This window comes from Tupaia chinensis, unplaced genomic scaffold (assembly GCF_000334495.1).
Source record: "Tupaia chinensis unplaced genomic scaffold, TupChi_1.0 Scaffold000563_1, whole genome shotgun sequence".
NCBI lineage: Eukaryota > Metazoa > Chordata > Mammalia > Scandentia > Tupaiidae > Tupaia > Tupaia belangeri.
The window spans coordinates 2,541,678-2,561,316 of NW_006160076.1; the positions used below are offsets into that span (position 1 = coordinate 2,541,678).

Sequence of the window (19,639 nt, forward strand, 5' to 3'; positions counted from 1 at the left end):
TCAGCAGGAGGAGGCTTAGCCGGCTGCAGGCCCAGTGCCATGCTGACACCATCCCTGCATACATGCTGAGCCTGTGCCTCTCCACACTGCTACCAGCCAATCACTGGTCACGATAAGGATATTACAGTGTGACTCCTTGACTTTGGCTGGAGGACTCTGACAGTCTGGCCAAACAAACTCCTGTAGGATTAGATTGTATTCTCAGTGACTTTTACCCCAACCTTCCTTTCACCTTTCATTCACCTGGAATCATACTTGTATTCAGTCTGGTTGCCTCCCAGCCTCCCACCAACCCCAGCTCCCTATCTATTTCGATAGCATTGCCTTTAATAAATCTGCAAAGTGGACCCCTTTTTGATGTTAGTGTTTGTTTCTTGGAAGATTAACACAAATGGACAAAAAGATCTGGAGAAAAAAGGTAATAAAATGGGAATTTGAAAATGGCTTATTTTCACCTAAAGGGTAAAGATGATGACATCCTGGTTGGCAAGTGGAATTTAAATAGTCCTTGGCACAGGGTTATGGCCCAGTTGCTAAATATCTCACAGGTGTTGTGCAGGAAAAAGTTAACATAGCAGGCCTCAACTTGCCCTTAGATCTGCTTACACAGTTGGCTTTTGGTGCAAGTTCAGCAACTTGGATTTCAGTATTCCTCCATTCCCTAAGTGAGAAGGGTAGCTTACTTTGCCTGCAGTGTTTTCTCAAACAACCAAATTCACAATGAACACCTACTTTCTTTTTGAGAATCTGGAATTTTGGTACGTACTAGGTAGAAGGTACCTACATGATCGACTACACTCCTAGGCAGGACAAGCCCCCCGATGGGTGACACTTTATATGCATTGCTGTAAGTGTGTCCTGTGTGACTCTACTGGAAAAAGACTTGAAGCTTGGGCCTGGTTTCCCCTGGAATTTGCCCTTGTGCCTTTGCTTTTTGCCGCTTTTTGTCTTGTGGTCCTTGTAATGAATCATAGTTGTGAGTGTGGTTCTGTGCTTAGTCTTGGGGGTCCTTATAGCAAATCACTCGACTTGGGGGTCGTCTTAGGGACTCCAGACACAGTTGGTAACTTGGGAAATTGTGCCCATGGAGGGAAATTCTCCATGGAGACAATTTCCGAGATTCTGTGATGTAGACATTTATTTGAAAGATATGAAAACTGTCTGCAGAACAGCAAGAGTTGGCTGGCTCCTACTAGGTTGTATGATCTATAGAAGGATGAGACCGAGGGCTGTGATCAAGCTGTCAATGCCTAAATTTGAAAGCCAGAGAAATTTGGGGGTCAGGAAAGGAGTGTCCAAGGGAGACTTACCTCCTCCAGTGGAAGAATGGAAACAGCTGAGCTTCAGGCTGACCATCTGCTAAAATTCCAGAATTTGAAAGACTTGAATGTTCAGCTAAGGCTTATTTTGTAAAAGCCAGGACCTTGGTGTGGAAACCTGTAACTTTGAAACATGCCACGGGACATCTGGATGGATGTCCCTGAAGATGACTGCATCCCTACTGGACCCTCTGGCCTTGCAGAAGTGGCCCAGCCTTCCTTGACCTAGCACTTCATCTATGCTACAAGACACTGCAGAGGCCATAACTAGCCCCCTTTCCTCACCAGGCAATAGCTGACCCCACATACCATCTTCAGTCAAGCCTACAGCTAGAGCGAAATCGTAGCAATGCCTGGCTGGGGATGTGCTGGATCTGATAAGGGAAAAAGAGGTCATACACCAGAAATGTGAGAATGAGCGTCCTCTGGCAAAAGCCATCGAGATGCTGAGATTGAGTTTTGAGCATGCGTGAAGGATGGGAGGACTAAGCCCCCATTAAAAGAAACATTCAAATGAGAAGGAATCCAGTAATACCTCGTGTATGAGGAACATACCTAAAACAAAGAAAATTTCAAAGTGAAATCAGAAGATGTACTGAGTAGGTATATTTTCTCCACAGGAAAGCTAATTATCACATTAATAAAAAATAGACATTAAGACAAAAAAATCATTGTTAGGGAATATGGAAGGTTACTTCAATTTTTTTTTTTTTTGAGAGGTTTTTGCTATAGGGCATGTGCACTCGCCAGACAGAGACAGAGAGACAGAAAGTGAGAAATCACCCCCCAGGGGGGATGGCCATGCCACAATTCCTTCTCCTCCATTCTCCTCTCGGGATCTTGGGCACCATGCACACGCGCCCGGCGTGAGTTTTAAGCCACCGGGTCCGGGACACAAACAGCCGTCGACTACGTGGGAGTCCAGCGACATAAGCGGCTTGCACTTTGTTAAGAACCTTTATAAGACTGTGTCAAGACACTATGAAAAAAATACTCTTACTTCAATTTTTTTGTTTTTTGAGAGGTTTTTGCTATAGGGCATGTGCACTCGCCAGACAGAGACAGAGAGACAGAAAGTGAGAAATCACCCCCCAGGGGGGATGGCCATGCCACAATTCCTTCTCCTCCATTCTCCTCTCGGGATCTTGGGCACCATGCACACGCGCCCGGCGTGAGTTTTAAGCCACCGGGTCCGGGACACAAACAGCAGTCGACTACGTGGGAGTCCAGCGACATAGCCATTACGCTAACTGCTGGTCCCAGGTTACAATTCTTAAAGAAAAAAGTGGCTGCAAGATTTATTCTAATCTTATATATATCCATTTAAAACAGCCTCAAAATATATAAAGCAAAAGTTGATAGAACCACCAAATTATAAAAATCCATCATCTCGGTTGGACATTGCAACAAAACTCAAAAATCAGGAAGATTTGAACAGAATAGGCTTGTTTTAAGAGGATATTTGGTTGTGAGAAAAACCTCTGGCATCTAGGAAGACAGATGAACAGATTTGTAGGAAGGAAAATTAAAAAGACAAAATTTTGGTTCTGTTTTTGAATGGAGAACTTGCAATTTGGTAAAGTGCCAGCAGGGGGCAGCAGGTTCCAAGTGTGATCATTTTCAAGTTGGAAGGCTTTTGAAGGTCATCAAATTAAAACTGTATTTTTTTGAGGATAAATAGATTGAAGACTGGAAAAAATTGTTATCATTTGCTCAGGATCACACAGCTAATATATGTCAGGGCCAGGACTCAAATCCATTCCTTTCATTTTAATAGGCCACAAGGAAGGAAAAGGTAAATTGTTGAATTTTCAATCTTCCTTCCCAATAACTATTTTGATCTTTCTTAAATGGTACAAGGCTTGATATAGCCTAGGCTTGATATGGTTTTGGTTTTTAAAAATGATTGAGCTGGATTTGAATTTCCTGAAAAACACTTATATTGTTGACTATAGAATGCAAGAACTCCTAAAGTTACACAGTAGATTTCCAGATGATTAAAACTACAGCATTCCCCTCCACCCCCTGGCAAATACTTATGGAATAAAATGACCTCTTGCTGTGTACATACTGTCCTCGTGTTCCTTAGGAAGCAGGAGTGCAAGAAGGATATTTGTGACATTTGGGAAAGTGTCCTCTCTAGGTGTTCCCAACTGTCATAGTCACCATGGTTGAGGGTAGTTTTAGCTCTGGTTTCTCATCAGTCTGTGCACTCAATCACTATGCCATATTGCCTTTCAGGAATTTACCCAGAATGCAGCACAGAGAGATAAAGAGCTAGAAAATAAGAGGGATTAAGAGACTTGGGGGATAGAATGAGAAGCTCTAATGAACATGTAACAGGAATTCCAGGAGGGGATAAAGAAAAGATGACTGAAAAATTGTAATCGCAAATAAAGATGAATCCTAAGATCTAAGCAATATGAACACAAATGGATTCAGAGCTGCACACACTGTAGAATATTAAAATTGCACAATACCAATGACGGAGCAAAACTCTTTAAAACTTGTCAGGGAATTCCTTCCTGGAACAGGAAGATGGGAGTGGGACTGGGAGTAGGGAATGAGAAAGCCGAAATGGGCAGTGAACACATAGCTGTGAGCTGATAGGCTGTGTTGGGGGCAGAATATATTAGCAGGTTGGTGTAAGCGATGTGTTCAGCCCCAGCTTCCCATCCATGGATTCAGCTGCTTCCAGGTCTCTAGGAATCTCAAGGCTCTCTCAGCCCGAGTAAGTACGGGGTGCACACTGTCTTAAGAGCCTCATTAATGATTTGTAGATGGATGAATGTGAGATGAGCATTTTAGGAATAGCAGCTAACCTGGTGGTCACCCCTGGACTATCGTGTTTGGTCAGCGAAAATATTAGGAAAGGTCTCATAGTTACTCATTATGTCCACATCTGTGCCTTTGATATGTGACTTAGTTTCCTGCTAAGTAGTGCAAAATAAACATAGACTATTCTTAGATGTTTTCTAGCTATTTTCTGTTATAAATGCTAATGAAAGTTTAAATAATAGTAATAAAGTCCAGAGTAAAATTTCATCTGCCTCTGTGTCCATGTAGTCTTGTCAGAGCAGAAATTTCAGTCAGTTGTAAGAAGTGGAAATATAGCCGCTGCCTACCAGGAGGATTTGATAATGTAGAAGAAACCAGATAATTAGAATGCTCTTACCCATGTCTTTTTCAATATGGACAATTGTTGCAAAATAGTGGAAGAAAAAGACATATTTTTCTACTGCCATCTGCTAGTTTATGATTAGCCATGTAGGGTTTATTAGACTTTTCCACTTCTCCACCCTCATCTACACGGCCAGGCTACCCTGAGGAAGTGTTCCAAAACAAAGTCCTACTCTTTTCCTTTGTCATGATCAGACTATGAGTATGGGGAAGAAAGATGATGTATGAGGATAGTTCTATTGTCGAGGGTTGTAGAAGGAAGTGTGCTCTTATGCACTAATACTTCAATGTGAAAATGCTGTAGAGCCTACTGAAGGCCTGGGTTAGAGAAGAAAAAGGGCCTATTATAGAATAAATACTTGGATACATATTATCCCAATTAATTCATATCAGGAAGCTTTGGAGGAAGAAGGCACATTCACACCATTTTCAAACATAAGGAAATGGAGTCTCGGTAATATATAATGAGTCAAAGCTTCCTCACCTGTTTTATGGCCGATCAAGGTCTGGACCCAAGACCTATCTGATGCCACAGAGCCAAGGTTCCATTGTACCTGCCCTTATATGGAGTCTAAGCCTTCGACAGCTCAGTATGTGGGCACCAATGACATGGGTGGTCTGATCTGGCACAGTTTATTACAATTAGTATGCACATAAAATCATGTAAACTCCACAAAGTAAACAGTGTGCCCTCCACAATAACCATCAGATTGTCATGACCTTCCAACACTTCCACTGTCTTAACATACATACGTTCCACAGAAGTAATAACCATACGAATAGAATTATAAAACATTATTTAGGGAAAGGGTCTTTTGGTCCATATTTTCTATAAAAACATACACATGCACACTCTCCTCTTTGGCAAAAGAGGTTAAAATCCTCCCACAGTTAACTCAAAAGCATACTCACGAAAAAAATCACTGAACATGAGGTACAGCTGAGGTCTGGGCTATTCTAGGGTCAAACATACACTTGAGAGGAAAATTGTTTCTGACAATATTGGTTCGGTTCCCAAGCATTTCAGTAGAAAAGCACTACCCTTGGCCTCAGTTATTTTATAAAAACCCATTTCAAGTAACATTTTTTTAGGGGACAACGGAAGTCACTAAAATGTGCTCAAAATGTCACAAAAAGTATAGGCTTCTGACCTCAGCAATATTTTTCTTCTGAGGCACAGACATCTGACACGTAATTGAGGCTGCAGTTCCTGTGCCACCTTTATTTCAGTTTGCTGAGAAGACGGTTTTGGTTGTCTGCAAGTCTCAGTATTTGGCTATGCGGACAGGCTGGAGAGGCAGATGTGCACGTGAAGGCTGCATGGTATCTGCCAGGCCTGAGACAGGAGGAAGCCAACAGAGAAGGCCGCTTCCTAAGGACAGCCCATTCACTCAGGCCTAGAGCACCCAGTCCCCTGCAGGCTATGGGCCTGAGGCTGCCCAGACCGGACCACTTTCCCTCCCCATCCCAAGTGAGTCTGAGGAAATGGGCACGTGTTGAAGTATTGTTTTTTTTTCATCTACGATCACAATGGCTCACCAGCCAACCACCTGGAGTGCTTTCCATGTTTCAAGTGATTTCATTTCTTCCAGGAGAATGTCAAAAAGGCCTTTAGTTCTAGCTATGAAGGAAAGGAAACGAACCGCAGTAACAAGACTAACTTTAAACAGACCTGCTGCTAACACAGTATCAGATAATAAAATATACCGAGAAAGATGAACACACTATGACATACGGTTTTTGCATCAGCTGCCCTTGCCCCCCTAACCTCTGTGCAGAATTCTGAGAAAGCAAGCTTAAGTTATTTCACTCCCTGTTAAACACGACAGATTGCACATTTTACACCAGAGCAGTTCAGTATCACAGTTACATAAATGAAAAATGCCATCTGAAAATTTTCCTTTTTCTAGCCCCCCACCCCCAAACCTAACAGACTCTCGCCCTGAGGGGCAGAACAAAACCAGCTGCACGATTTTGTAAACAGTAGAAGTGTCTCTAGGATCCTATACTCTCACCCGCACACACAACATGACGGCAACGCCAGCGCCCGACAGCGAGTACCACGGCAGGCTACTTTCACACGGTTCACAGAAGCGCAGTCATGGCTGTCTGGTTGAGGGGTCTGAGGCAGTCTCTGGGGGCCGAATAACCATCATTCGTCCCTGGCCTCAGCTGTGCCTTCTGCGAGTCGGGGTCTCTGCCCTGGGCGCCTTTGGGCTGGTCGTAGCCCCCGTCCGCGGGATGGGTGCTGTGCGGCATTTGATAGTCTGTGCTCTCGGTGCCTGCTCCGGTGCCAGCGGAACCAGGACAGGCGCCCGAAGAAAGCGAATGCTTGTGTGCGGGCCGGGGCCCGGGGACGCGGTAGCCGTACTCTGGGAGGCCGGCGCGCGGGGGGCAGTCGTAGTGGCCGCCAGACTCCGCGTTCGTCCCAGCCGCGTCCGCGTCCGTGTCCATGGGCCGGAAGGTGGAGCCCTTCCTCGTGACTGTCCCGGTGCCAATCATGAGAGGCTGCTGGTAATCTGAAACCAAACGAGTAGAAAGAAGCCGCATCAGGTGTGCCCCAATGACCTGGAGAAGCCGGCTATTCAGAGGGGTGCTCGGCTTGAGGTCGTGGGGAACCGACTCCACACGCGGTGCCCCTGCGTGTCCCAGGCACGAGGGTCAGAGATGCCACACACAGGCTCTTGGAACCCCACTGCCTGCTCTAGGAAGCACAGAAGAGAACTGTTACTATGGGGGGGGGGCGGGGGAGAGGTTTTCGCTATAGGGCGCAGTGCGTTCGCCAGAGACAGACAGAAAGCGAAAAATCACCCCCCAGGGGGGATGGTCATGCTGCAATCCCTTCTTCTCCATTCTTCTCTCGGGATCTTGGGCACACACACACGCGCCTGGCGTGAGTTTTAAGCCACCGGGTCCGGGACGCTAACAGCAGTCGTCTACGTGGGAGGCCAGCGACATAGCCATTACGCTAACTGCTGGTCCCAAGAGAACTGTTACATTTAACCCTGGGGCATAGGGGAAGAAAACACACCATGGGGAAAGCGTCTTATAAACTGTCTCTTGAAATGCTAGATGTTGGAAGTGGAGCTAACACTTGGAAGAAAGGGGTAAAGGCCAGAATTTCAGAGAGTAGTTTTTTAATGGAATACAAAGACTAAAACGTAGGTCAGGGCCTGGTGAGGGCAATGAGGCCCTGATGTATTGAGCTCCTTAACCCTGTGCCAGGCACAGTATTCTAAGACCGCACGATATTAATCAATCTAAAATAAATCCCAAGAGGTCGAGACGATTATTCTGTTTTACAAATGGGAAAACAAAGCAGAGAGAGACTAAGCCACGTTTCCCAGATCACATAGCTTGCAGGCAGTGGAGCCAGTTTGAATACACACGCGTGAGTGTGCTGTTAACCAGCTGTCAGCTCATGGGAGGCACTGGGCTGCCTTGTTAGGAAGTCTGGTTTCATTCACTAGAAACCTACAGATTGGCAGTTAGAGGTGACTGTGGAGGCAGAGGGAAGCAGGAAAGATCAGAAAGTAGGAAGTAAATACCTCTTCTTGTAAAGCTGCCTAAGGTGATCACTGAAAATGGTTTTCTATTCACTTGATCCAGAGAACCCACAAAGTCAGGTAAATCAGGAGGTTCAAGTCTTCATGTTCACTGTAAGAACACCCATGACATTGCCCAGGCCACCAAGGGCATGCATATCCGAAAAGCCACCAGGTGTTTGAAAGATGTCACTTTACAGAAGCATGTAGCCGTTACAACTGCGGAGTTGGTAGGTGTTCCCAGGCCAAACAGTGGGGCTGGACACAGGGTCGGTGGTCCGAAAATGTGCTAAATTTGGGGCAGCTGGTGGTGTAGTGGTTAAGCTGATGGATTCCCACCTGGCTGACCGTGGATCAAGTATGGATCTGACGGCTTAAAAATTGTGCCGGGCATGTGTGCCTGTGTGTCCCAAGTAACAGGGGGACAATAGAGGAGAAAGGATTGCAGCATAGCCGTCACCCCATTTCCATCTCTCTCTATGTCAAGTGCCTACGGCCAGAAAAAAAAGTGCTAAATTTTTGCTGCACAGGCTTAAAAATGCAGATGAATGCTGAACTTAAGGTTTAGATGAAAACTGTCTGGTCACCGAGCACATTCAGGTGAACAAGGCACCCAAGACATGCCATTGTATTTTACAGAGCTCTTGGTCAGATTAACCCACACATGAACTCCCCCTAGCACATGGGGATGATCCTCACTGCAAAGGAGCAAACTGTTCCTAAACCAGAAGAGGAAGTTGCACAGAAGAAAAAGATATCCCAGAACAAACTGAAGAAACAAAAACTTATGGCATGAGAATAAACTCAGCATAAAATGTAGATCCAAGTTAAAGAATAAATAAATAACAAAAGGAAATGACACAGAAAGGTACCAGAGTAGGGAGTGGAAAAGCCACAGTGGGGACAGTTATCACAGGAATTTGTTACCAGCGATAGGTGAGGTGTGAGGAAAGAGGGGTGGAAAGGACCCCTCTCAGAGGTTAAGCCTGGATGACTAGAATGTGCAGTCAGCAAGCCACAGAGAGGGAAGGGGCACAGAGCACGCGCGGTGAGGCTTAGGACATGGTGCGACTTTGGGACACACTGAGAAAGTGGTGCCACATGCAAGGGGAGGCTTCCAGTAGGCTGAGAACGCCTGACAGAGTGGTGACGGGTGGGAAATCTCTCCTGAGGGGCAGCCTGACAAAATGCCAGGAAGGGCTGGGCCGGAAGCTCCAGGAGTGGGTGAGACTGCTTAGAGGGAAGACTACAGGTGGGCAGGGCAAACAAGAATTGGGGCTTAGCACATCCCAGGAGCCTGAGCAGGATCATTCACATACAAATGAGAGCGAGTAAGAAAGGAAGAAGAGAACAGAAAAGAGGGTCTCCCTCACATCGTTCCCAAGGAACAAGATGGATGCTGCGTGGAGAGATGCGCTCCTTGTCCATGAATTGGTTCAAGCAGTCATTACGCTGGCACCTCTCAACACTGATGTGCACATGCAACACCTGGGATCCTCTGGTTCAATAAGCTCAGGGCCTGGCCAGAAAGCCTGCATTTCTAACAAACTCCCAGGTGAGGCCTATGTTTCACCTATGAGGAGTGAGAAGCCAGCACAGGGCTACTTGGTGTATTTACCTGAGCCTACTTACCTGAGAACTGCTTGTGATCGCTTTGCAAAGAGGCAAGTATAGAAATTACGACTACATGTTTAAAAGGGTAAGGCAAGGGGCTAGCATATCGCATAGTAGTTAAGGTGCTGGACTCTCATACGGCTGACCGCAGTTCAAGTCCTGGATCCAGTGGCTTGAAACTTAGACCAGCTTGTGTGCATGCATGTCCAAAATCCCAAGGGGAGAATGGAGGAGAAGGGTTTGTAGGATGGCCTTTCTCTCTGTGGGGTGATTTCTCGTTTTCTGTCTGTCTCTCTCTCTCTCTCATGAGCACCTGTGCCCTATAGCAAAAATCTCTCAAAAAAAGGCGTGGGGTTAGACATTTGAGAATAATTTTCTGTCAGCTGAATCTATTAGAAAATTAGGGCTTTGTGTTTTGTATGCCTTCTTGAAAATTTCAGTATTAGCAGTAATTTCTGTTATATTTTATAAAAGTATTTATCTATGATGGATTAGAAATTTTTAAAAAGAAACAAAAAGCAAAAGATGAATCATTTCCCAAAGATAGTTTGGGAAGTTCGACACTCCATGTGGGCTTGTCGAAGAGACTAAGACTATTTAAAAAAAAAAAAAAAGAACTAATTATTTAATTTTGGGAGGAGCACATGGCATAGCTAGCAGTTATGTTGCTGGACTCCCATGTGGCTGACCACGGTTCAAATCCCAGATATGGTGGTTTGAAAATCATGCCAGGCACACAGCATGTGTGTGTGCCTAGCTTTTTGGGAGGAGAATGGACAAGAAGAGATTTTTATGTGACCATCCTCCCCTGGGGGTGATTTCTCACTTTTCTTCTCACTATCTCTGTTTCTCTGTGAGGTGAACACATGCAATCTATAAAAAAAAAAAAAAAAAGATTTATTTTATGTTATTTATTATTATTGTTATTATTATTTAAAGTTTTACTATAAGGCATGTGCTTTCATCAATAAGACACAGAGAGAAACAGCGAGAGAAAGCTGCAAGGTCGGAGGCTTAAACCTTGGTCAGCCATGTGAGTCCAGTGCCTCAACCACCACTTGCTGGCCCCACTGCAGTAATTTTAACCCTGGAAGAGTTCCTCCAGCTCCTGCCTCCTTTTTCTCAAAGGCAGGAGCTGTATTGAATTAATCTGTTCAGTCCTTTCCCAGTGCCTTAATAAAAACGTTGGTAGCAAAAATAGATTAATGGCTTCCAGATACGAGCAGTTCTTCAAGGCCATCACTATGGATGTCATTCTATCCCCTGCAGGTACAAGAGACTCAGCTGAAGAAGGCTTTTGAGCAAATCTTACAGTGTCAGTTTGTAACTGTGCAGAGTGCAGAAAAAACAATGCATTTCTGACTTACTGAACCCTATTTAAACAAATGATTTTAGTCCTTTTTTTCCTCCTGTCGTGCTTTTCCACATGCAACCCCTCCCAATTAATAGCACAGTCCCAGAGAACTGACACTTACCTGCCATGTCACTCGTGATGAGATCTAACTTTTGTGTCATCTCCTTCTCATTATCATAGCTGATGGTAAACTCGGCTGAGTGATGTCGGATAAAGGGGTATTTCATTTGCTTCCAACAGCCTGGAATAAGGATAGCATGAAATAGACCAATGTATCGGAAAGGTAATGCATGTACCCGTGACGGTTCCTCAATGGGTCAAAGGCCAGTCTCTTCACAGCTGATGGTGATACTCAGCCATAGCTCTACAAGTCTAAGTGCTGAGGACAGCACGTGGAGGTCATTGCCAACAATGCCAAACACTATGACAAGCCTGTGTCTGCTGTGCCTTAAAACAATGTACCCATCGGCCAGACGGTGGCAGGGTGGTTAAGGCGCTGAATCACACATGGTTGACTTTGGCTCAAGTCCCAGACCCAGTCACTGGAAAAACACACTGGGCACGTGCTCAAATCCCAAGAAGAGAGTCGAGGAGAAGGAAGTGCAGAATGGCCATTCCCCCAGGGAGTGATTTCTCACTTTCCTTCCTCTGTCTTTCTCTGGCAAGTGTATGCATCATATGGCAAAAAATTGAAAAAGAAAAACAAAAAATGAAAAAACAGTATACCCATCAGGTTCCAGATTATCCCTGTTTGAGACCATCTGGACGTGCTTTTTCTATAATCTGCAGTGACACAGCTTTTCTGACTTAGAGGAGGCAGCACAGCTGGCATTCAGACCCTGCGGAGAGGGAGTCCTGGTGGCCTCCGACGTTTCCCAGGGGTCCTGCCTTGCTGCCCTGTCTATGAACCACAGCAAACTCTGCTGGAGCAGCCCGTGTCCTCAGGAGTCTCTGAAGCATGCACATATGCCCTGCCTGGTGTTTCCTCCCTTTCTCAGAGTGCAAGACACAGTGGAAGCTGGCAGATGTGGAAAGCACAAAGCTACATTCATCATTCACCAGTGGAGCTTTAACTTCCCCTTGATGCCAGTGTGGTGGACTCAGCTCCAGTGAATCACAAATGATGGGGATGATGATGAACAAAGGTAAAGTGGCCATGAAATTCTGAATGAAAATAGGATACAGTAGGGCCAACTGGTGGCTTGGCAGTTAAGGTGCTGGATCCCACATGGTCGACTACATTGTTTTAATCCAGGACCCAGTGACTTGAAAAATCATGCCGGATTCATGTGCGTGCATGCACAAAATCCCAAGAGGACACTGGAGGAGAAAGAACTGTGGCATGGTCATCCCCGCCAGAGGATGATTCTCACATTCTCTCTCTGTCTCTGGTGAGCATACATACCCTATAGCAAAAAGACTTAAAAAAAAATACAACAAATTCCTTCCTGTAGGTTTGCTAACTCAAGGACTATAGAACTTGGACTTTTTGTAACCATACAGATGTAGGCCACTGGCCTACTTATGCTTCAATCAGTAGATTCTATTCCTTAAAGATAAGAATGAAACCGTACCAGATGGTGGTGCAGTGGTAACACAACTGGATCCCCATGGGAAGGTCCCTGGTTTGTATTCTTCTGTACATTGGGTACACATACACCCATGCTCATAATTTAGGCTGGCTGAGGTTTGGGGGATGGCAGCATGAGGACCATATGGGGGTGCCTGTTTCTCCTTTCTCTTTCTCTCTTTCTTGAAAGAAACAAATGAATAAACAAACAAGCAAAAAATAATAAAATTGTAGATAGAATTTTCAACCAACCCATTTTCTGAGCATCAGCTGATCCATAAGGATTTCCTTTCTTCTTCCACCTATCAAGACAAAAAGTCCTATTAGATATTTTTTTAAAGGAAACTTTAGAGATTTCTTTTTTATAATTATCTTATTTTATTTATTCATTCATTTATTTTTTAATTTGACCAGAGAGAGACAGAAGATGAGCGTGAGAGAGAGAGGAAGTGAGAAAGCAAGCCACCAGATTCAGGACTCAAACCCTGGCTGGCCATGTGGGAGTTTCCAGTGCCTTAACCACCACGCCACCTGCTGGTACCCCTATTAAATATTTATAAGCTAATTTATCTTTTTCTATGTAATATGAGGCTTGTAAGAGGTCTTACCTCCCTTGGGGACCAGCAGGTGGCATGGTGGTTAAGGCGCTGGACACTCCCACATGGTCGACCAGGGTTCAAGTCCTGAATCTGGTGGCTTGCTTTCTCACTTCCTCTCTCTCTCACTCTCACCCTCTGTCTCTTTCTGGTCAAATTGAAAAATAAATGAATGAATAAATAAAATACAATAAATATTTAAAAAAAAAAAGAGGTCTTACCTCCCAGGGCTGGTGGAGGATTAAATGAAATGGCAACTGCCATGTGCTTACAAAATCATAGGAATGTATACGATTGTACATAAATTTATCTCACTTTTAATAATGGTCATAATATTTTCACTAGAAGAATGTGAACTAATTTTGTTATGCCTTATTATTTTATTTTCTAATTCACTCATGCAGTCAACAAAATCTGAAGTAATTCCTCATGACCATGTGCTCTCATTTCATTTCTATTTATTACACTTAGGTCAAAACTGTAGTTGTCTTTAAAAGCATTTAACATAGGGACCAGCAAATGGCATAATGGTTATGTCACTGGACTGCCACGTAGTCAACCGTGGTGCGAGTCCTGGAACCGGCAGCTTAAACTCATGCTGGGTGCATGTGCATGTGTGCTCAAGATCCCGAGAGGAGAATGGTGGAGAAGGGTGGGCGGTGGCCCCCCCCCCCCCCGCCAGGTGATTTCTTGCTTTCTTTCTCTGTCTCTCAGGCAAGTGCACACACCCTATAGCAAAAACCTCTCTTAAAAAAAAAAAGCATTTAACATAAACACAGGAAGCTAAAACAAGCTTTAACTCATGACTGCCTGCCTGAAGCTTAAAAATCAGAGATTTTGCACTCTTTCACTTTTGCCAGAAAATGTTTCATTCTGTTTGCACTAATAGACACATTTATAAGTTCAGAAGCTGTTTAAAATAAATAATGCTTTTCCATTTTTTGTGTAGCTTCTTCTAATATTTGTCACAGTAAATTTGGAGTTTTTGGTTCTGGAAGAGACTCAGCACTTATCTGGCTAAAGACCTTTCTTTTTATTTTTTTTGAGAGGTTTTGGCAATAGGGCACGTGTGCTTGCCAGCCAGACAGAGAGAGACAGAGAGACAGAAAGTGAGAAATCATCCCCCAGGGAGGATGGCCACACCACAATCCCTTCTCCTCCATTCTCTCGGGATCTTGGGCACGCACGCACGTGCGCCTGGTGTGAGTTTTAAGCCACCGGGTCCGGGATGCGAACCACAGTCGACTACATGGGAGTCCAGCAACATAGCCATTACACTAACTGCTGGTTCCAAGACCTTTATTTTATATATGAGAAAACTGAAGCCTGGGGAGACAGACAGGAGGAGAACACAGGCCTCTTGATCACTGTTCTAATATTTTTTCCACTCTACGTGTGCGAGGAAGGGGGATGCATTCGTGCAGTACAAAACGACGTTCTGGTTAATGACAGACTCTGCCTACAATGGTGGTCTCAAGTAAGGAGGCACAGGCTGCCCTATATAGCCCAGGTATGTAGTGGGTATTCCATCTAGATTTGTGAGTCATCCTACGATGACTGCACAACAACAAAACTGCCTAGTGACACATTCCTCAGAATGTAACCCATTGTGAAATGACATGTGACAATTTCAAAAGGAGTATCTGAGTTCTCTGACACCTTTCAACAATGCTCCTCGGTTATGTCTTCACTGGGAGGTTTCAAATGACAAGAACTGCCTATAAAGTAATACTTGATAGCTTCTACTGCCACCCAACTTGTGTTTAAGATATAACATTTCCTCTTCAAAGAAGTCATGCTGCTTTTTCACACATGAGTACCTAAACAGTAAATTTCATGTACCATTCACATGGTTAGAAAAGAAACGTAAACATGTAAAGTCACATACTTTTTAAAGGCTGCGAAGATTCCCATTCCGGCAAGTAACAGGACCACGAGGAGCACCAGTGGAACAGCCACGGTTATAATGTTTATTCCTAAAGAAGGGAGAAAGTTAACATATTACAGCATAAGTGATCGGTAACCCAATTTCATAACCTAACACTGAACATTAATTTGAAAAGTATTCAAATGTGTTTGATAAATGGGGAAAACAAATACATGCTAAGCATTTACTGATATTGGAAAGCAAAAGGAGAGGATTCAACATCCTAGCTGAAGTTTGGGTAAATAAAAGTAACCTTCCCTCCCTGCCTGCCCCCAAAGCAGTTTCCAGTTCTCCTCAGGGGTTAACATGAACTCTGAGCTTGTTGCTTGGCCCATAAAAGACTCCAAAAATCCAAATTCAAGGGAAAGTTTTAAAGAGGACCACCCCAGCTAGGAACTCTTAAGACAGGTAAGTGATTTCATGACAGAGAGAGTGTCGATCTTGGTTCAAGCAACCAGTTTCCCAAGATAGTGAGTGGGTTCAAACTGTACAGTAAAGTAGACCTGGAGAAGCCGGGGATGCTTGTTCAGAGCCTTAGAGCTGTAGACTGAGAGGAAACACAGCCTCATGACCTCAAACAGTATTTCTTTTTATTTATTTATTTATTTATTTATGGAGAGGTTTTCGCTATAGGGCACATGCGCTCGCCAGACAGAGAGAGAGAGACAGAGAGACAGAAAGTGAGAAATCACCACCCAGGGAGGATGGCCACACCACAATCCATTCTCCTCTCAGGATCTTGGGCACGCACGCACATGCGCCCGGCGTGAGTTTTAAGCCACTGGGTCCGGGACGCAAACTGTGGTCAACTACATGGGAGTCCAGCGACATAGCCATTATGCTAACTGCTGGTCCCCTCAAACAGTATTTCTACTCTGTGCGGAATGCACACCTTGTTGTCCTACAACTCCTTCAGCTTTACAACAGGATTCACTTTAACAGCCCTGAAGCCAGCCCAGGTGAGTAGAAACTGAAAGGAAAGGGGAAATATCTGCAATTCTCCTTTCTTTTCTGTGATCCCTGGGAAGAAAAATAAAGGGATGATCGGGGATAGAAATATGTAGTTCATGAAAGGAGGAAAAGAAAATGAGATGGAATAAGATTCATGTAATAATGGCAGTGTTATTTGTAAGAGTGAAAATTTGGGTCTAACAACTTAAAACCCAAGAGTAGAGGATGATTAACTACATTATATCCACATTCTAAAAAATACTAAAAAGAGGGAAATACTTGTGTTTTTCTACCATTAATAACTAGAAATACAACACAATGTTAAATAAAAATAGATGCTACAGAACAAAATATATTGTGTACTACCATATTTGTCCTATAGTCAGAAATATAAATATAGTTGTCTGGATACAGCGGAATATTGTTATCATCTATGGAGGCTGGAGGATTATAATTTTCTTATTTATATTTTTCTAATCTTTCCAGATTTTACCAAATCAATATGCAAATTATTTTCTATTCTGAAAAAATAAATACATGTTTAATGTTCATTACTTGATTACTACACGTACATGTTAAAATTCACAAAGTTATAGGGGCCAGGTGTGAGCACAGAGTCATGCAACTGAACCCACATGAGATAGATCCTTGGGAGAAGTCCTGGGTTTGTGTCCTGGGACCTCTCTGAGCACATTGGCGGCACATGTGTGTGCATGTCCATGATCTGGGTCAGCTGAGATTGAGCATGGACTGTGGTGTGAAAATCCCCTGGATGTACCTATAACTTTGCTTCTCTTTCTCTCATTCTTATGAAATAAATAAACTTTTTAAAACATCACAAAGTAGGGAACCAGCAGTTAGCGTAATGGCTATGTCGCTGGACTCCCACATAGTCGACCGCAGTTCATGTCCCAGACCCTGTGGCTTAAAACTCATGCCAGGTGCGTGTGTGTGCGTGCCCAAGATCCCGAGAGGAGAATGGAGGAGAAGGGATTGCGGCGTGACCATCCCCCCTGGGGGGTGATTTCTCGCTTTCTCTCCCTATATCTCTCTCTGTCTGTCTGGCAAGCGCACGCGCCCTATAGTGAAAACCTCTCAAAAAAAAAAAATCACAAAGTACAAAAAGGGGTATAGAATGGACTGTCTCCATTCTACATCTGTTCCTTCTCCACAGGAAGCCAAATTATATTCTTGGCATTTTTTCTAAAAATGTTCAGAACCAGCAGAGAATGTAGAAGTTAAAGTGGCTAAATCCCATGGTTTGAGTCCTAGACCAAGCAACTTGAAAAACATGCCAGGCACATGCAAGTGTGTGCCCAAAATCCCAAGAGGAGAATGGAGAAGAAGGGGCTGTGGCGTGGCCAGCCCCCGAGAGCAGTGCTTTCTCACTTTCTGTCCCTCTCTCTCCTGGGAAGTGAACTTGGAATAAATTCATGTAAATTTTGTTTATCCCAGTTTACACAAATAGTAGACAGACTGTTCTCTACCTTGCTTATTTAAGTTGTCACTGTATCTTAAAGAGCTTTCTGTATTACTAACACATTCTTATTTATGGTCACAGAGTATTCCATTACACAGATGTGCTATCATTTTATTTTTACATAAAATATTTACCTTGTGTTTAAAGTACACATAAGCTTGTTTCTGATCTTTTTTCCCCCTAAGAATATTGCAATAGAGGGACCACCAGGTGGCATGGTGGTTAAGGTGCTGGATACTCCCACATGGCCGACCATGGTTCAAGTCCTGGACCTGGTAGCTTGCTTTCTCGCTTTCCTTCCTCCCCCCACCCCCCACCTGCGCCCCGTGTGTGTGTGTGTGTGTGTGTGTGTGTGTCTCTCTCTGGTCATATTAAAATAAATGAATGAATAAATAAAATAAATAATTATTTTTTTAAAAAAAATATTGCAACAGACTGCTGTAGACACACATAATTTTACATATGTGCAAGTACCTCTGGACCATTTGCCTCCACCATTCACAAGACGAAGAAGATTAATTGGGTTGAAGTTACTATTATATTGGGTGGGGTATAGTTATGTTCCTTATGAAACCACAAAACAGTAATTGCTCTATCTGTGGGCATTTCTTCTGACGAGACAGGATTTGTCATTGTCTCATCTTCTCTCAGTTGAAATAGCAGTGTTTGAACTTGTTTTGTGCCACATAAGTGAATCATTACCTGAGAGAAGCAGGGATGTTGGAAAAGCCACATGAGTAACAGCGATCTATGAAAGGAGACTGGAATGGAGTAACTCAGTGACTGGCCCTGAACCCTACCTTGTGTAATCTGGCAACCAATGAGCTCCACTTTCAAGGCTATCCTCTGGTGCCACGTCTGGGGGACAACTCGCACGTATCTGGCCACAATGGGAGGGATAAAATTGTTCTGCACTGGGTCCCGAAAGTTGGAGTTACCCTGAAATACCTGTGGGAAGAAATTACTTTTATCTAAAGATTCCATTCAATTGTTTTTAGGTCTCTATTAGCCCATTCATACCTGGTTATATGAAACCAAAGCAAGGATTCTATGTTGATGTTTGTAGCTACTCTTGACATTGGAGATACAAGGTTTTGCAAACAAAGGCCAACTTATCTAACAAAGGTGATGTTGCTAATCTGTTCACTGTTTTAAAGGACATTTTCGATGAAGTAGTTAAAATTGCTCTGTTGCATTCTTTGATCTTGATATTTCCCCATTAATGTAGTGCTACGGATGAGTAAGCTCAAGAGCAGAGCCTTCAGTTCTCACTTTTTCCATCCCCTTCCTAATTCTCACTACCATTAGCAGTGTCTTCCTACAGACTGCCAACTCTGACACCCACCATGCTTATACTGAAGCAACATTCAAATTACCAACTTTTACTTCTCAAGAAAAATTGTACTGGACTGGTGCTGTAGTTTAGTGGTTAAAGAAGCCAGATTGCACATGGCTGACTGTAGTTGAATCCCAACCCCGGCAGCTTGAAAAGCATGCCTGGAATGTGTGCATGCATGTCCCAAATCCCAACAGGGTGGAGAAGGGATTGCAGCATTACTATATCCCACTGGGGGGAGTTTTCGATCTCTCTCCTGCTCTCTCTCTGGCAAGCACATATGCCCTCTGGAAACTTTAAAAAAAAAAAAAAAAGAAGGAAAACAAAAAAAAAACATGAATACCTCATTGCTGAAGTAAAAAAAATCAAATCACAAAATTTTTGTAAAGTTTTTACTAATTTTTTTATTTTGTTATTTTCTCTATAGGGTATATATGCTCACTGGAAAGTGAGAAATCACCCCCCCAGGGGTAATGGCCACACCACAATCCTTTCTCCTCCACTCTCCTCTCTGGATGTTGGGTATTACACACACACCCACACACACACACACACACCCACACACAGTGTCCATTTTTGTTTTTTTTTCTTTAGAGAGATATTTACTATAAGGTGTGTACACTCGCTGGAGAAATAGAGACAGAAAGCAAGAAATCACCCCCTAGGGGGAAGTCGATGCCACAATCCCTTCTCCTCCATTCTCCTCTCAGGATTTTGGACACACATACACAGGCACCTAGCATGAGTTTTAAGCCACCAGGTCTGGG

General features: G+C 43.8%; 1 protein-coding gene across 1 annotated transcript in view; it reads right to left on the minus strand.

Annotated features, from left to right (window-relative positions):
• Window positions 1-5,115: 5,115 nt before the first annotated feature.
• DCBLD1 (discoidin, CUB and LCCL domain containing 1) overlaps window positions 5,116-19,639 on the minus strand; it is a gene marked incomplete at its 5' end in the record, with an annotated part of 58,433 nt that continues 43,909 nt past the window's right edge. Inside the window, 5 exon segments of the mRNA XM_014591350.1 lie at window positions 5,116-7,018; window positions 11,134-11,253; window positions 12,835-12,884; window positions 15,067-15,154; window positions 18,337-18,484. Of these exon segments, the coding sequence (XP_014446836.1) occupies window positions 6,585-7,018; window positions 11,134-11,253; window positions 12,835-12,884; window positions 15,067-15,154; window positions 18,337-18,484 (840 nt within the window).